The sequence below is a fragment of the Accipiter gentilis genome, chromosome 10 (genome assembly GCF_929443795.1).
Source record: "Accipiter gentilis chromosome 10, bAccGen1.1, whole genome shotgun sequence".
NCBI classification, from domain to species: Eukaryota; Metazoa; Chordata; class Aves; order Accipitriformes; family Accipitridae; genus Astur; species Astur gentilis.
In genome coordinates, this window is record NC_064889.1 from 19,797,358 (window position 1) to 19,814,592 (window position 17,235).

The following is a 17,235-nucleotide window of genomic DNA, read 5'->3' on the forward strand; positions in this document are numbered from 1 at the left end:
ACAGGAAAAAATTATACTAGATTTTAAAGACTGATTGCAAGAATAGGTAAACACCAAATGCATAATAACAAGTCTTGTTTTTACAGTGTAGAAACTTTTGACACCCAATAAATAATATTTTATGAAGGGTTCAAATGCAGTCTAATCTGGAAAAGGATTCTGTAGGAAAAACAGCATTATGAGGTGCCATGTTTATTGTCTCCATGACTTCCAAGTTGAGTTTTGAGATTTCTGGATTTCACAACATCATTAATTGTAAGAAAGATCCTTTAGCAAAATGTTTGTGGGTTATTTTTAGTCATTACGCATAGTAGTACACCCCAATTGCCCTCAAATAATTTGCATGGTTTAAAGGAAAGGGCAAAATTTGCTGGATCTGAATTAATAATTCTGTGGTCTATTTGTGGATAGAGTTAGGATTCATTCTGCTCCCCTTAAGGCTGTCTAGGTTGAACTGTGTTGGTTAGACCTTTATATATATATTAAAAAAATATATATATTTTTTTAATATTTAAATAAAGCTGAGGAGATGCACAAGGTGGAGTCATGTCTGATAATCCAGACTGCTGAACTTTTGTGGAATAAAGACTTCTGTTAATTGCTTTAGACCCAGGTTTTCATGTGGGATGGATCCCTTAAGCCCCTGGAACATGGCTCTTCTCCCAGGCATAATTTGGTTTCAAGGTAAAATATTGTTCTTGAAATAGGACCTGAAGTGCCTGTGGAGACTATGGAACATGTAGAATAAGAAATGTGTTGGACCTCTGGTACTAAACACTAACACCTGGGTCATTTGTCTGCTGCTGAATTAGCAAGGAAACATTTGGTGCAATTTCATGTCACCCTTCTGCTATCACGAAACAAACCCTCACTGTCAGTACACATCGCAAGGTAAATTATTACATTCAGCCTACCTGCGTTCTCCTTAGATTTTCAACTGGGTCCAATTTCTCTTCCTCGCTTAAAATACTGCAGCCTTGAGTGGTTTAGCTGACACTGAGGGGTGGCTGCTGTGTTTTGGTGCTGGATGAAATAATCCCTCTATTTAGTCTGCACAGAACTGTTAGTAACATTTATTGAGTGCTTTTCGTGTCCTTTGGGATAAGAGGTACGCTGTAAACAGGAGACTATGTTAATGTATATTAATAAACAAAGGTGTTAACGTGTGCAGAATTTGTCCAGGCAGAGTTAAATTGTTTATGCTACGTTGCTCGAGAGTGTTTCTGCATTAAGGGATATATTTTGAAAAAGATGCTGCAGAATGTTGGAGTTTTTTTCTTCACATATTTACCTCAAGAAAGAGGTTTTACAAAAAAGTGTTAGACTTAAGACCATGAGCTGTGAGATTCATCTTTATGATGAATGTCTCCAGGAAACAGTGTCTTTGCAACAAGAAACAATCCTTATTTTCAAGAAACAATCCTTATTTTAAAGGTCATGCTGTTGGGATGGAGCGGTAAAATCTACTATGACTGCATCCAAATATTTAATTTAAATTTCACCAAGTTATAGGAAGCATCAGACAACCAAAATTTGTCTGTAGAATAAGTCAGAGTAAGACCTTATTAATTGTCTCCCTAACACCTGTGGCATTTGAAATTCCTTTTCAAATATTAATCATAGAAGCATCTTACTGTATACTGTGATAATGATTTTGACCTCTTGTAAAGGGCTTTCAAGAATTCTGCAGGGGGGAAAAATGGCCATGTTGTGTGCACATTTTTTTATATGTATTTGTATATATTTGAGGATACTTATAATTTGATGAACTGTGGATTGAGTAATAAAATGCAACTCCATGACTACTGGTAGGAGGCTAAGCTCAGCACCTTTTAGTGAATTTTTTACATTTGATTCCCCGATAAAATTAAATAATTTAACCCTAAATATTTCTCTGCAAAATGAATTAAAAAGGTGGGAAGGGAGTTTGGCAGCTAAAGATGAGGGCTGTGAGTCAAAAGAACAGTCTTAAATGAAAACTAAAGCTGTTGTGATGTAATTCTCTACAGGACTAGAGGTTAATATAGAGGTGTAGACCTCAGTATTGATCAGGAGGAGGAAGGAAAGCATTTAATTAATTGTGGTTAAAAAAAAAAAAAAAAAAAAAAAAAAAGATACATTTGCGTGCATGATACATTTTAACTTACAGAACTGCATCTCCTGTAGATCACCCATATAGCCATGTGTGTGAAAGATTGTACCTGAATTTAATATGTAATGTAACAAACGGTGACAACAAGCAGAGCTATCCTATTCTGAGATAGGATTACAATGTTGCAAATGATCTCCTGAGTTAAATTCTCATCACCTAAAATACACATAATCTGAAAGTTTTGTCCTTTGCATTCAGATCAGGCAACTTTTGAGCAAAAAGTGGATTGCCTCCATTAGTTTTATACTGTGCCCATCATGATAGTCTCTTACCACTTTCCTGTGAAATAATTATCTGTAATAAGGATTTGCAGATAGAAAGCTGAGAAAGAAGGAAAGGAAGAGTTTGTTTCAGGAGGATAGAGGAAGTAGTTTGGAAACCATTAGACTCGTTTTAATAGTGTAGAAGCGTTTGTGTGGAAACTGCTGAATTTATATAGTAAATTGAATGTCTAATTGTTTTACCAAGCTGCATTCTTTGCAGTCTGATCAATTATGTTGTATAACCTAAATGAAACAGATTGTCTTTTTTTCTTAAGCCTTTTGCCATTTACAAGTGCAAATGTGGATTTTCCTTTCAGTTCCTCAAAAGAAAATACATAGGCATACCATCACCTTGAGTGAACACAGATGTTTTAAGGAAGTTAGTTTGCACGGAAATCAGACATGATTTGAGGAAGAAATGCTTATACTCCACCTCCTGCTGTTTTCCCCTCCACATGTGCATCCCTCCTACCCCCACGCCCTTATACTCAATCTTTTCTTTGACCTTTGGCTAATCAAATTCCTTTAATAAGAGAAACAATTCCAACTTGCCAAAACAAGCTAGAATTATATTTAACTTTGCCTTTGAGTTACAAGAGATTTCTGAGGTTATCTGTTGGTGGGAGATGCACCCTTGTCTGAATGAGTTGTCGTTTCTCTCTCACCCCATGGAAAGTTCTTAACATAAAAAAGCAAATGCAGCTTTTTCCCCAGTTGTGGACTGTGTTGAGTGGGTGGTGTATGAAATGCTGATGTGGGAGAGGTGGACGCTATTGCCAGCTGAACTACAGACCAGCTGGGTGACCCTGAATTTTCCCCTCTCCTTTCTTCAGATTCTTCGTCTGTAAAAAAACAAAACAAAACAAAACACAAACCCCAAGATAACGATACATCCCCCCTCTTGCACTGATACCTAAAGTATCAGTAAAACTGCAGTTGCAGAGAAGCAACTGTGTTAATGCAGCCAAGGTGATGTTGACCTCCAGTGTGGAAGTGATAAGGTCTTTTTCTCAAATGCTTGCCTTTTTTGTTGTTGTTTTGTTTTCCTTTATGCTGTAACCTCTCTTGTCATATCTTTCTGAAGAGTCTAGGCGTAGCAATGAGCTTTAAATGCGACCTCTCACACTTGGAAATTGTGTTGAGAGGCAGCCTATGCACCAAACAGTGTCGGTACTCTTCCTGGTTTATTTTCTTTCTCTTTCAAAGCACTTGAAAGCAGTTAATAAGAGTAAACTTGCAACCTGTTGTACTTTCAGTGCAGTGAATGGCAAAGAGCACACTTAAGGCAAAGTCATCCCCATTGATTGTGGTCAGAAGAATCTTACAAAGAGCTGTGTTTTAATACACAGAGCTACTGGATGACTTACAAACTCATTAGAGCAATGACTTTTACTTCATAATGTAGCTTCTTGGTTTTTCAGGCTGAAATGTTTTGGGATTTTTTTTTTTTTACCCCCCTTAGCATTCACAGAAAATAGGCTGTTAAGAAGCGGAAAGCATGCAATTTATAGCAGATGGGTATAAACTGCTCCAGCTCTACTACTGGAATGGGATCAATCAGGAACACTACATGCACCATTTACCCAGAAGAAACCCACCTGGGGGAACCCTGTGGAATTTTAGCCTATTAAGACAACACCTTAACAAGTTTAGTTTAAATAAAAACTTGTCGGCAGGCAGTAAGCGGAGCGAAAGCTCTCACTCTCCATCATCCGCTTGCAGTCCCTTTGAGAAATGTGACTCCCCTTGCACTGTGGCAACAAAGCTTCTCCTTCCTTATTTTTGTTTTTTTCCTTTTTCATCTGTAACTTTTGTTCAGCCTGTTCTTAAAAGCCAAGTCCCACGGAGGTTCAAAAAAGTTCCACTCCATTTACTGGACTTCTAAATAGAAGGCATTTAGCCGAGCCAAGTGATTAGGCTTTCTGTTGCATTTAACCACTCCCTTCGCATATAACTGGCTGTCTAGTGATCTCTCTCTGCTTTAGACCATACTCATCATTTATTATTGTCTCTTTATGAATGTTTCTCTTTTTGCCTCCTTATTTTTATTTAGGGGGAAGTACCAGGTTAATGTTACATATTATGTGCAGGGGTTGGGGGGGACTTTTAAGACAATCCTTCCCTTTGGGAACTACAACAGTACATTGAAAATGTAGTTCTAGTAAGGCTTGTAAAAGAGATTGGGGCATACAGTATAATGTAGCATAAAATGGAGTATGTGACTTTAAAGAAACTAATCTATTTTAGGCTAATGTTTTAAATTTTGTGTTTGCCCCTTTTCTTTTCCCCCAGGTGAAATAAAATTGTGTTTCAAATCCATCACAAAACACCAGGGGATTTTAGAGAGGAAGTGAGGCAGGCCAGAGTTAAGTTTTCCTACTGTACTTGCAGCCCATACCTTTTACCTCTGCTTACCAGTAGGTGAACCAGAAAGCAAAACTTGACAGTTAAGTGCAACACAAATTGGTTAATTGGTTTCCCATGTTTAATTTTAAGATGCTTTTTTTTTGCTCTCTTTCCATCCTGAACAAGCAATAAGTTTTGGTGCTTGCTACTGAAATCAATACAAATGTTGCTTTTCTTTTTTTTTTTTTTTTTTTTTTTTTTTTTTTTTTTCCCCTCAGCTCCTTTTTCTTATTAACCATTGGCAATGTCATTCTAGGTGCCAAGTTGACATTACTGCCCTGCCGATGAAGCAGACCAATTGCTTAGAGCTGCCTCTGGAAAAACGTCCGGGGTCCCTGCTAATGTTGATTGCAGTTGCTCCATGTACAGGAGTGTCTATCTCTGATCTGTGTGTGTGTCCTTTGGGAGACCCCAGTGAACGGCAACAGATTTCACAGCGCTATGTGAGTTTGTTTTTGTTTTTTTTTTTTCTTCTTTTTTTTCTCCTTTAGTTTTGAAAGTACTCAAAATGGGGGGGGGGTGGGGGGCGGGGGATTGTCGAGTCATAATTAACAGGTCTCCTACCAGAGAAAACTATTACATGAAATAGTTATTATGCTTAGAATGACAAAGAGATTGGCAGGGCAGATGGACCCAAGGAATTTGGCTGCTTGTATTTGTTGAGTTTTAAACTAATACTTTTCCTTGCAAACTTGAATTGTGTTAAGAGATTATAATGGAGAATGAGACACACTGAGTATCACAGGGAGATCGTAGTATACTTAGCTTTTTTCCCTCCTTTGGGGAGGATATGTTCTGGACTTTCAACTATTGGAAGATAAAGCCATATGATAGCTTCCACACCTCAATCCTCAAGAGCTGGGCAAGAAGGAATAGGTGTATCTCTCTGAAATGGGGTGTGAGACTGCACGTGATGAATTTGAACCACGTAAGTTGAAGCTTTGGAGGACAAGTTCCTCAGTCCTGATTGAGTGTGCTGCCTTCCTGAGCCATGCTGCTTCTCCAGGTCTACCTATGTCCCATTTTCTGTTTTAATTGGCAGATGATACTTGAATAAACATGCAGGGCTCCTTCAAACTTCCACCATAACATTAACATGTAACTTATGTGAACGGAGAATTTCCTTAGGAGCAGGTAGCGTGTGATGTCGTGAACCTCAGGGTCATGATGCATTGAGACTGGGATAGTGGACATGTGTTTATGGGTTTATCAGCTGCTGAACCGAAACACTGCAGAAATAGCAATGGGTATAAAAATGTAAGTCATTTAGTAGTTCAATAATTTCTGTTTCTTACTGAATTACAAACAAAATATATCTTTATGCTTTCTTCTTTGCAGTGTATAAAGAATTCCTTTTGGGACATAAAGGACATTGGCTTCTTACAAGTTAAAGTTTTAAAGGCAGTGGACCTGTTGGCAGCAGATTTTGCAGGTATTTTAGTTCTATTTTGCAGCATATGGTGCTATAATACATTGTGAGTGCTACTTGGACTTTGTGCAATACTGTCTGTTGATCAAGGAAAAGTAAATCTTCCCATCATTTCTCTAGCGGTGAAACCTGCCTCAGGAAACTTAGATAGCAAATGGTTTTGTCTCCCAAAAGTATGTGGGAAGGTCCAGTGGATGGAGATCTGATTTCCCCTTTGGATCCGAGTGGTGTGACCGATAACTTAACACTTGGCATGGTGTACTACTGTATTTTCCAGCAGGAATATGTAAAATAAGAGCCGATATAAAATGATGGTGCCTGCAAAGCAGCCTCTCAATCTTTTATCCAATGCCTTGTGAGTTTGTGAGCAGGACTGAAAGATTTTGGGGGTGTCTGACCTGGTGTTGAGTGGATGGGCTTGGGTGGTGTTGCAGCTTTCACCCGAAAAAGAAAGCTTGCTGGTGATGGGGATGTGAGTGCGATGGTTTCTTTTACATCTTGTTTTAGGCTTCAATTTGGGATGATCTTTTTGGCACTCTTACTCCAAGAAAAGGATGGATTTTCTACTGAGCTGTACCTCAAATTGTGCTCGGTCCTGACAGCAATGAACTCTAACACCTTTTAAAAATATAACTTTATATTGTTTCTCCAGGGAAGGTCTACCAAATTGATACTTCTCTGTAGTGACTGCCTGGATATTATTTTTATTATCACCTTCTCCAGGATTCTGGAGACCTTTTAATTCCTCTCTGTATCTTGCAGCAGTTCATAATTCAGACATAGCATTGTGTGTTTTGTATTTGCTGACATAATTTTTTAATATAACTTGTTGATAATGGCAGGAAAGATGGTAGAGAGAAAACACTTTTGCCTCATTACCTGGTATTCATGAAGATATTGTAACATAAGAGAATGTTGCACCTAAAATAAGGACCAAAGGAGAAAGTCCAGGATTAATCATGATACTATTTCATTTTCAATTCACTGCTTAACCCTGCAGTGGGAGTAAAGGTCACTGCAGAGAGCAGTACTTTAAAGAACTGAAGAACTTAGTTTGAAAACAAACAAAAAACCTGCCAATAATAAAAGGTAGCTTGTACTGAAATGCATTTCTAAATTGACATGATGCATACATCTATATGGAATTAGCAATGTAACTGCACCTTACTAACAAATATAATAAGTAGTGTACAAAAGCAAAGCAGAACTTTTGGCAAACGGCAGGGCTAGGGCTATCTAGAAATATGTGAGGTTTTAACATAGCGTCCAGGGAAAGAGCTGAGCCTGGAAGGTTATTTACCCTTTGAAAAACTTCATGCTAATGCAGTTGCATCAGTGATGGATTTGGTCCCCTTTCCCTCAATACTTAAAACAGGAGCGTGTGGGTGGATAATGAACATTGGAAGAGACACGCAGGTTCTTGATTCTGCAATTCAAAGACTTTTCATACAGAGTATGTGACACACATTCCTTGTGCATAGCACAGAATGAAATTCTGCTTAAGTAAAAGGTTACTCAGTCTGTCATTATATTCAAAATAACCCAGGCTTTGAGCCTGATTCATGAAGCAAATGACAAATTGTTTTTCAATGGCAGTGCTGAAAATATCCTAGTATTATGCTGTAATAGACCCACCAAATTGCAAAAGGATGCAGCCATTTTAGGTAAAAATAGCATAATTTCTGATCGTGAAATGAGAGACATAAAGATTAATTATCTGTTCTGAGCCATTCATAAATGATTAGTGCAGCAATTATGGGCTTCCATAATAGAGCCCTCCTAGAGCAGTGCCATATTTCCTGCATTGCCAGGGAGACTGCTCAGATTTATTGTTATTGATAAAAGTAAATTCAAAGTCCAGCTAAAAATCTGATAAAGGCAAAATTGCAGAGACAATAAGAGGTACAAAGATTTCCAAGGGTTAATAGAGGAGCAGTACGAGCAGGTAGAATTCCCTCCTTGTCCTGTCCCGTAGAAGTCATGAGTCTTGCGTGGGTGAACTTCTGCAGACCAGTTATCTGATGACAAGTGTAATGCCACCTTAAACCATAGTAAAGATTGGATTTTGGTGTGATTGGGATTTCTCTTGTCAGTCGATTATATGTTGGTATTACAGATTTTAATTGCAAGTTTTTAGCCTACTATAATAATAACTATCAGAAAACAACATAGTATCTGCTTTGGTTTTGAACAGTGTTTTGAAAATCCGTATTTTACCACTTGACATAAATTTTAGGCTAGTTTCCACACAGCTATATCAAATATGTAGAAGCTCTTCAGCCACAACTAGCCCAGTTTGAGCCTTCCATACTTTTATATTCCTAGATAATAGTTTTGTTGACATGAAAATGACTTTTTCTGCTTTGTTGGATGTTTTCTGTGTACGCATGACAGTTCTCCTCAAACACTGCATTTGCTCACTGACCAAAAAATAGCATTCGGAATACCAAATTATACAGTGGGATTGTTTTTGGCATATACCAGTTTGCATTTCAAGCAGTTCTCTGAAAAGCTATGTGCATTTTCCACACTTATCAGGGAATGGGCATGTAAGCTCAAAAGGAAAAGACAAATACATTCCAATAAAATGGTCTTTAAACTTTACCAATATTGACTAGTTAATACCCACTGTTTACATAGTGAAAAGATTCCTGTTTAGTTTATAAACTTCTCAGAGTAAGAACCATAAGAGCTCTGCATTAATAATACCAAAAATAAGAATTAAGAAAAAGACAGCTTTTGCTTAAATATCTTGTTTGTCTGCTATCTAAATCCCTGCATTGCTGACATATTTAGTTGCCTACATAAAAGTTAGGCTGGAGTGTCTGTGACTGAGTTATACATGAACACTGAAGATGAGATTAAATCAGATATTGAGCCAGACATGCTGATAAAGGCTATTCTGTTCACAATGGAAACTGCTGAGCTGCAATAAGTTGTGAAAGCTACATATTCATGTAATGTGAGTTATCAAAAAAATACATTAGCAAACATGTCTTTGCCATGATAGGTTCCACGCTGACATCCTTCCTTTGAGAGCAGATGGGGGGGGGGGGGGTGTTGTTGTTGGTTTTTGGTTTGTGGGTTGGGGTTTTTTTTTGTTTGTTTTTTTTTTTTTGGGGGGGGGGGTTGTTTTGTTTGCTTTAAGTACAATACCTGGTTCATGCATGGGTTCTCCAGTTGATGTTGGGTTTTGTTTAAACTGTGGCACTGTGTAGGGTCTTCATAGCTTCAAGGACTTGCTCATGTGGAACTAATTGAAGAAATGCTGCTGATACAGACAGTGCCGTACTTCTCTTCTCATAGTGTGGCTACTTAATCCTGTAATCAACTGAAGAAGACCACAGGCTCTAAGCAGCAGATAAAATAGAGAGCTGTAACTGCAGCACTGATGCTTACCTGGGTCAGAATGATGGTACTGTTTTCATGTTGTCTGAGTAATTGTCAACATGAGCAGATTTTTCTTGCTATAAAGACTTAGAGATGATTCACTGTAAGTCTCGGATTTCAGGTATTAGAGTGAAGCTACCTGAACGAGTTGTAAGTGTTGAGTTTCTAGAACTGAAGATGCTTCGGAGATATTGTTTATTTAGCAAATCATTCCAACAGAACAAGGCAATTTGCAGTTGTCTTAATGGATCTAATTTTATTTGACCAATCACTTCCTCAGCCCTACTGCAAAGAAAGAGTGTGCATGCTAAATACAATAACTGGTCCACTTAATTTTTTGTTTTCTTTTTTTTTTTTTTAAAAAATCTATCTGATCTTTCTCTAGGTAAAAGTGATCCTTTCTGTGTATTAGAGCTGGGAAACGACAGTCTTCAAACACACACTGTTTACAAGAACCTCAATCCAGAGTGGAACAAAGTTTTCACATTGTAAGTGGATTGCTTTTGAAAACATGCTGCAACACCAAATAGTTAGAAGCTTAACTATGAAAGCTATCGACTTTGGGAAAATACAAAGGTCAAGTTTAAGATATGTCATCTTTTCATAGTCAGAGAGGATGTTGGAGAAATATCAAGTATAACTCAATTAAAGCCTTTTGCCTTTTACTAGTTCTTACATGGAGTTTATTAATAGAAGTCATTAAAAGAAAAATTATAGTGATATTTATAGGAAGAATCATGACTAGACATAATGGAGTCATAGCTGGATCCAAGAGATAATATAACAGAAAGTAGAGACCAGATACTCATGCCTACATTTTCCGTAATTTAAAATAAAATGTTTCATTGAACCATGGTAGAATCCTTGTTTAATTTGTAAGTAAGCAGAAAATTAGAGCTCATGTTGTTCCTGGCATAACTTCTGAATTTAAACTAGTCAAACATAGATTATCCCAAAAGAGAAGCTTAAATTTTTATGGAAGTCAAAGTAATCTTTTTTTGGGTGACTTTATTAGTAGCAAAAGTGATAATTTAGGTATTGCTTTTAGGCAGCACAATTTTTTAGTCTTGCTTTATGCTGACAAAAATATTTTTGTGAATATAACGGAGTTAAATGTCTCCAAGACTGTAGCAGTTTGTGGCAAAAAGGCAACTGTGAGGGCTAGCAATGGAGCATTTATGACATTTGCACCTGTCTACTGGAAGAACAGTTTGAGAATGAAGGATTCTTGCAAAAGCAACATTCATAAATAGTGGGCTGAATGCAAACACAATAAAAAGTATCTGATCTCTTTGGTAGAAGTACCTTGCTAGATTTCCGTTTCATTCATAGGTACAGCTGAATGCACGTCTCTTGGAATCCTTTCCCTTACTTTGTCTGTTCTCAAGAAGCTTCCACACATCACTGTTTTTTCTGAGATTCTGCCAGCAGATGAGCCTTGTCGGATGTTCAGCCAACAAAATAAATCTAATAAGAATCCAAAATTATTTTATTTAAAAAGAAAGTTTGTGTCTCTATTTCCTGTGGGTCTCAGAAATGTCTGCTATGGACTTTCTTTAACTTTGTTATTGCTTTTGCGTGGCTAGTCCAAGCACCAAATCTGCAGAGGCAGTCAGGCTCTTGCTTCTCTCCTTAGATTTTTGGTCATTTTAAAAATTTCCAATTAAGAACCTTAAAAGCTATTGATGATTTAGATTTATTTTGGAGCAGAGTAGACAGTTTTGAGTGGATGAATCCATTTCACCTGGAGTGTTCAATACCATCAGAGAGCCCTTCCCATCATATTCAGATTTTCTGCAACACACTTATCTCTGTGTGTCACTGTGGGGTTTTAATGTTTTGTACCACTGGTAGTTATATCATATGGAAAATGATAATGGCTTGGAGAGGAATATGGAAGTATGGTTGCAGAACTGGCAGGTTTCAATGTATTTTAAAGCCATAATGTCTTGAAAACAGTGCATTTCATGGTGGTTTGGCTGCCACTGGGTCACATCACAGGCCATGCTACAGCTGCTAGCTGGAGAAACAACCCAGGTGGCTTTTAGGTTCAGACTCTGGTATGTGAGGAGCAACTCCATGTTGCAGGCAGAGGGTCTGGGAGCAGGACTGCTCTGAAACACCCTTCTTTTGGGCACAACGGCTGCACTTAGTTAACTGACAAACACGCTGTACCGTGTACCTCTTTCTTTAACTCTTGCACATGGAAAAAGGAAAAGAGGAGATAATGAATTCAAGTCATAAGTCATCTCCACTTACCCATGCTTTTGCAGGCACGCAGATATAACTTTTCTCAAATGAGACTCTGATTTATTAATGATCTGATAAATACTTAGCATCGAGTGCCTGCTGCCACATCAGTAGAGCATTTACACTGAATGGAACAAAAATATTGTACATTTGGCCTTCAATTAGGGTTGATAGGTTTGGGGTTTTTTTTAAAGTAATTGATTTGTTAGTACCTTAAAAAGGAGATAATTGTTCAAGTCAGATGGTTACATAAGTTTTGTTTCCTGGATTATTTCTTTAATGTCCTGAAGCCTGGTTTTGAATTCAGCCCTTGACCTCTCCCAGTCACCAGTTTGCTCTGCTGAACAGCTGTTTTACGCTGTTTGCGTCATCCATGCACAAAAAATGTCACCGTTTGGTAGTTTTCTTCACCTAGTTATAGGACAGAAACATGAGGGGAAAGCGTGGGGAATACCCATCATTTGATTCATTTTTGGGGGGATTTAATTAAATGCTAGTTTTATACTCCAAGGTAATAGAAACTTAATTAGTAAAACAGTGTTCTCGGATCCTTGTGGAGGAGACTGAGTGCATGTGTATCGAATATTATTTTTTTATGCGTCTGCACTTTTTGTTCCAGTCCTATTAAAGATATTCATGATGTTCTGGAAGTGACAGTGTTTGATGAAGATGGAGATAAACCCCCTGATTTTCTTGGAAAAGTTGCCATCCCTTTGCTGTCTGTAAGTTACCTTTGCCACATATATCATTCCAACACTGATGGTTTTGCTGGGAACGAGTTGCATTTCTTTTCTCCATAGCACAAACCAACACAGATTTAGAGATAAACAGGTTCTGTGATCTATATATGCCTTAGTTGGCAGTGTTTATAGTTCTTCTTAGTGTAACAAGCATTGCCAACCCATTTTAGGACAAATTTGGTTGATTGGAAAGAAAATTGCAGAAGTGTCTGTACTTCATCAGTACTATATGCCATGTAGGTCTGAAAACATAACTGAGTTCTGTATGTTTCCACATCATCTTCTGAAGGTAACATTTTAAGCATGTCTTTGTTCTGTCTTGCTTTTTACTCCAGGAAAGTAATTGCACATCACAGTAGGATTCACTAGAGATAGCTGTTGTTATTGGCACAGCTGAATAAAATTACCTAAAAGGGGTGTTTTCTACTCCATAGTGCTTTTAAAGACTGGTGGCTTTTGTTCTGTAAACAAATATGTGAAGAGTCAGCGCTACCATGAGAGTATAAAATCAAAACTGGAAACAAAGCAAGCTGAGGGGAAAGTGGTTGCTCTGGAGATTAAGGAGAGTTGAAGCTTTTTCAGAAATGGCCAAAAAAGGCCAAGTTAAAGAGAGGGGAACATAAAAGGGTCATTAAAAGACATTAATAGAGAAATGGGGGAAAAGCAGCTTTGTGTCTGGTGAGACTGATTTAATTTTGGAACAAGGCTGGTAATAATAGAGTGTGTAAACCAGATCAAGAGGATGTAAACAGCTCCATGTGTATGTGCAATATCACAGAAGATTCTGGTAACTTTTGCAGTAACGTTTGGGAAGAACTTTCTAGGCTGTGACTTTTAATGAATCAAGTAGTAGATGGAGCTTGAAACATCATGGGACTTTTGCGCTCATGTCAGTCAAGTTCTGTAAGCACGTGTAACTGGAAGCATGGAGGTTTCCCTGAGTTTTGAGGCACTGATGTTTTGCAGTAGGTTCCCTACGCAGAGGAGAGGGTGTGATAGGTATTTATGCAGTGAGTAGTGTGTTAAGCCCTGTATAAATTTTCATGCTTGCAACATATAACGTGATTCAAGCGATACATGCAGTAGTGAGATGCTTTTGGTAATGCACAGTGTGATGCTGTGGGTAATAGCACTCTCGAATAGGCAGACGGTGAATCCTGATTGAGATTATAGAGTACAAAATTGCAGTATTGTTTTGAAACATCTCTGTGAAAGCATACACACCTCCTCAGAAAGGCTGGCACACATCTTTTTAAGGCAAGAGTTTGAGTTTTAGAGGTGGGCTGCTGCAGGAAAGGCAGTATTGCAATAATGGGTTAGTGGGGCTCTGTCCTAGCAGAGACTGGAGAAATGGGAGGTTTCTAGAGGGAAAGCAAAGGCCCCATCTGATCAAACCAGGCCATATAAGCCCCACAGAGTCAGCATAGTTTAGGGACCAATCAAGATCAGAGAGGGTAACTGCAAATATTTGATGTTTCCAAATAAATAACGAACTGCCCAGAAAATTCTTGAACTGGCTTAGAGGATATGATCCCAACCTAAGGAATGCTTTATAGTGGTAAAGTAATAGGCCAATGTGCTCCAGTTTTGTTGTTATTGTATCTAAACAAGTGTATTTCTTGTGTATGTGAACTAAAAGCAATGTGGCTTCTGAATCTCTTCACGAAAGTGCGTTTGTTTTCATCTACCATGTGCTCTTTCCGAGTTATACTAGAGTACAGAACAGGGGAACCCCTGCAATTTGGGGATATAAAGAGCCTAAGCTAGAGAAGCTGAGGAGTAAATACTGAGCTCTTGGGTGCCCCACACGCTGTCTTGTGCTTTACAATCCTCTTCCTTCCGTGGCTTGGACTGCAAGTTCTTTTTAAGGCTGGGAATATTTTAGTTTGTTTGTCTATTTTAGTGGCTTGAGTTGTCAATATCTCCAGGTTTAGAACAATATTAGAGTCAGTTGGGCATGGAGGATGATTTGATGTTTACAGGGAGGAAAAAAACCTCTTAACATCTTTTATTCCATTTTTGATCACTTTGTTAATTTTTCCCCAAGTCCTCGTATCTCTGATGTTACTGGAAGAGAGTGGCTGGAGCAGCTGCTCTCCTGCAGATCCAGTGCTTGCCAAATGGTCTGCATGATCGGCAGCAGGCTGTGTGGGCTCACAGTGAGAAGATGTTAGATTTGGATTTTCTGTTGATTTTATAGGCATTTGTCAAGTATCCCTTAGGAAGCGTGTAACAAGGCAGAGGAGGGGAGTGCATGTGTGTGGTAATGTCCAAGCTATTCAGCGTAGGCTTTTTGTCCAAGGTTTGAGACAAAAAAAATAAAATAAAAATTGTTTATGCTTTCTCTTGCCAACTGATCTTCTTCCTTCCCATCCAAACTTCTCTGTCTCCTATTTCAGTCAAATCTAGTGTAAATATATTCGTCTCTGCTTCTGATTAAAAAACATTTTGCACCTATTAACTTAGTCTGCTCAGACAGACAACTGCAATTTTCTAAGCTCTTTTTCTCAAAATGGGAATTTCGATGTATGTTGTCATTTTGACTATAAATTTGAATGTATCCTTTGAAACATTTAGATAAATATGCTGAAAGAGAACAATAGCTAAAGACTCAAGGAAACATCGCAAATCATATAGGTTTAATTTCTCTAGGTAATCAGGCCTAATATTTGCCTTGCATTAAATTATCTTTTGAAAATAGAAATGCATTTGCCATATTTTTTTTCCCTCGTTAAAAGTGCACAAGTTTGACTTGTAAGCTGTCAGCGCATGAAGTAAGTCTACTTCAGGAATTGTTCATGGATGACTAGATTCTTTTCTTAATGAAAAATTGCCTTTAATAAAGTATATGTTGGAGGGATATGAAATGTTTAATTAACTTGACAACAAGTTTTGGTTTAAATGTGTTCAGGAGTCTTACACTGGCGTTTTGCAAACATGCATACACCTTCATCATCACATTAACATTAACATACAAGTAACCTTACTGCACAAAAAATTCAGAGATGGTGAAGTTACTTATGCTTTACAGTCATCCTTGACTGTGATCTAGGCTTATTGCAGGCACAAAATAAGAAACATAAAAAATTGGGCAGTATGAGAAGAGTTTTAAATTGTCAGATGATGAATAAAACTGCAAACTTCATGTTCTTTTGATAGGTATGAAGAAGCAATGTTGGATGAATACACAATTTGCTTTGTTTCTCATACAGCTCTATTAATAATGCACTGTAGAGGCATTGATTTTGATAGCATTACACTGAATTTGGAATTTTCTTTACTTATAGGTAGGTGGGGGACAGAGGAAGAGAAGTGGTTATTTGCTTGCATTTTATGTTTAGCTTTTCCATGTTAATCAACCCATTGTATCTTTTTTTTTTTTTCCTTGTGCCCTTCTTTTCATCAGACTGCTGTCCTCCTCTAAAGTACGTATGAGAGACCTCATATCAAATACAGGTCTGGACAGCCACATTCACAGAAGTGGAATTTAAACTGGAAAAGTCATAGAGTAGTGCTACCAGGATATTCAGCAAAATGGATCACTCTCTTGCCAGAGGTGACCTGTAGAGTCTGGCTTGCCTAACCTTTGGGCTGAGAGAGAGATTGCTTTCTCAGAGCCTGGGGAATGAAAGGGAAGACCATGTACACCACTGAACAGAGCAGGCTTTTGTGCTAGAAACTGAAGAAGATCCTGGGGAATGGAGAAGTAGGGCAAAAACTTCATTGCTTCAAGAAAGGATTTTCATAGGTTTGGAAGTTTTGTAGGTTTGGGAGGACTTGAACTAATTATCAAAGAAGTCCTTTCCATCTCTGTGTTCCTTTGTGCCCTAGATCTTACTAAAAGCAACCGTGTTTCTCTTTGTGAGGGTCTGCCTTTTTTGTTTTGCTTCAAGAGACTCCTGTCTCCTAGAAGGCTGCAAGTTATTAGAGACACGGGAGCATATAGTGTGCTTCAATGAATTTGAAAGCAGAGTATATCAAATATCCTCTTGTAGAAAGACCTTTGAGTGAAGTTGTATCGCAGAATGGAATGGTTTTTATCTGCTGAATTACCAGCTCAGAGTAGACTTCAGCTGCACCCTTTTTTCAGCAAACAGGAAGAGGTCTGTGAAATATTTTCAAGTGCCAAGCAAGGTCGGTAGCCAATGATACACTGAAAACAAGTATTATGCCTTTTGCAAGCTTAATTATCTAAAACATGGCCTGGATTCAGAGAGCAGACACCTGACGATTGCAATTACTTAGCACTTGACCATAAGTGCACAGCCTTTTCCAGGAGAAAGCTTCAGAGCTTGAGAAAAATGAAAATGCTGCATTTAGCTGCAATAGAGGCAGCTCCGAAGTGGATAGTCTGCTATGACTTTTATCCCTATCATGAACCAGAAATTTTGGAATGTGGAAAAAACCCTACATCTCTTCCAGAAGAAATGACACCTTATTTCTGAAATTAAGTTCTCCCTTGACCGTGCACTACTCACTGAAACGGTATCAACAGGAACGTTTTTTCTTGAGTACCACCTAGGATCCTTGTGCTCCCAGGATTTTCAGCTCCTCCTCAGACTTTGTGGAAGCCCTCATGTGGCTGCTTGCTTGCTTTCAGACCAT

At 38.1% G+C, this 17,235-nt stretch overlaps 1 protein-coding gene across 1 annotated transcript in view; it reads left to right on the forward strand.

Moving 5' to 3' along the window:
- MCTP2 (multiple C2 and transmembrane domain containing 2) overlaps positions 1–17,235 on the forward strand; it is a 103,661-nt gene that overhangs the window by 35,184 nt on the left and 51,242 nt on the right. The window contains exons 10-13 of the mRNA XM_049812797.1: positions 5,078–5,264; positions 6,160–6,253; positions 10,026–10,128; positions 12,510–12,612. Coding sequence (XP_049668754.1) covers positions 5,078–5,264; positions 6,160–6,253; positions 10,026–10,128; positions 12,510–12,612 — 487 coding nt within the window. The remainder of the gene's footprint in view (positions 1–5,077; positions 5,265–6,159; positions 6,254–10,025; positions 10,129–12,509; positions 12,613–17,235) is intronic.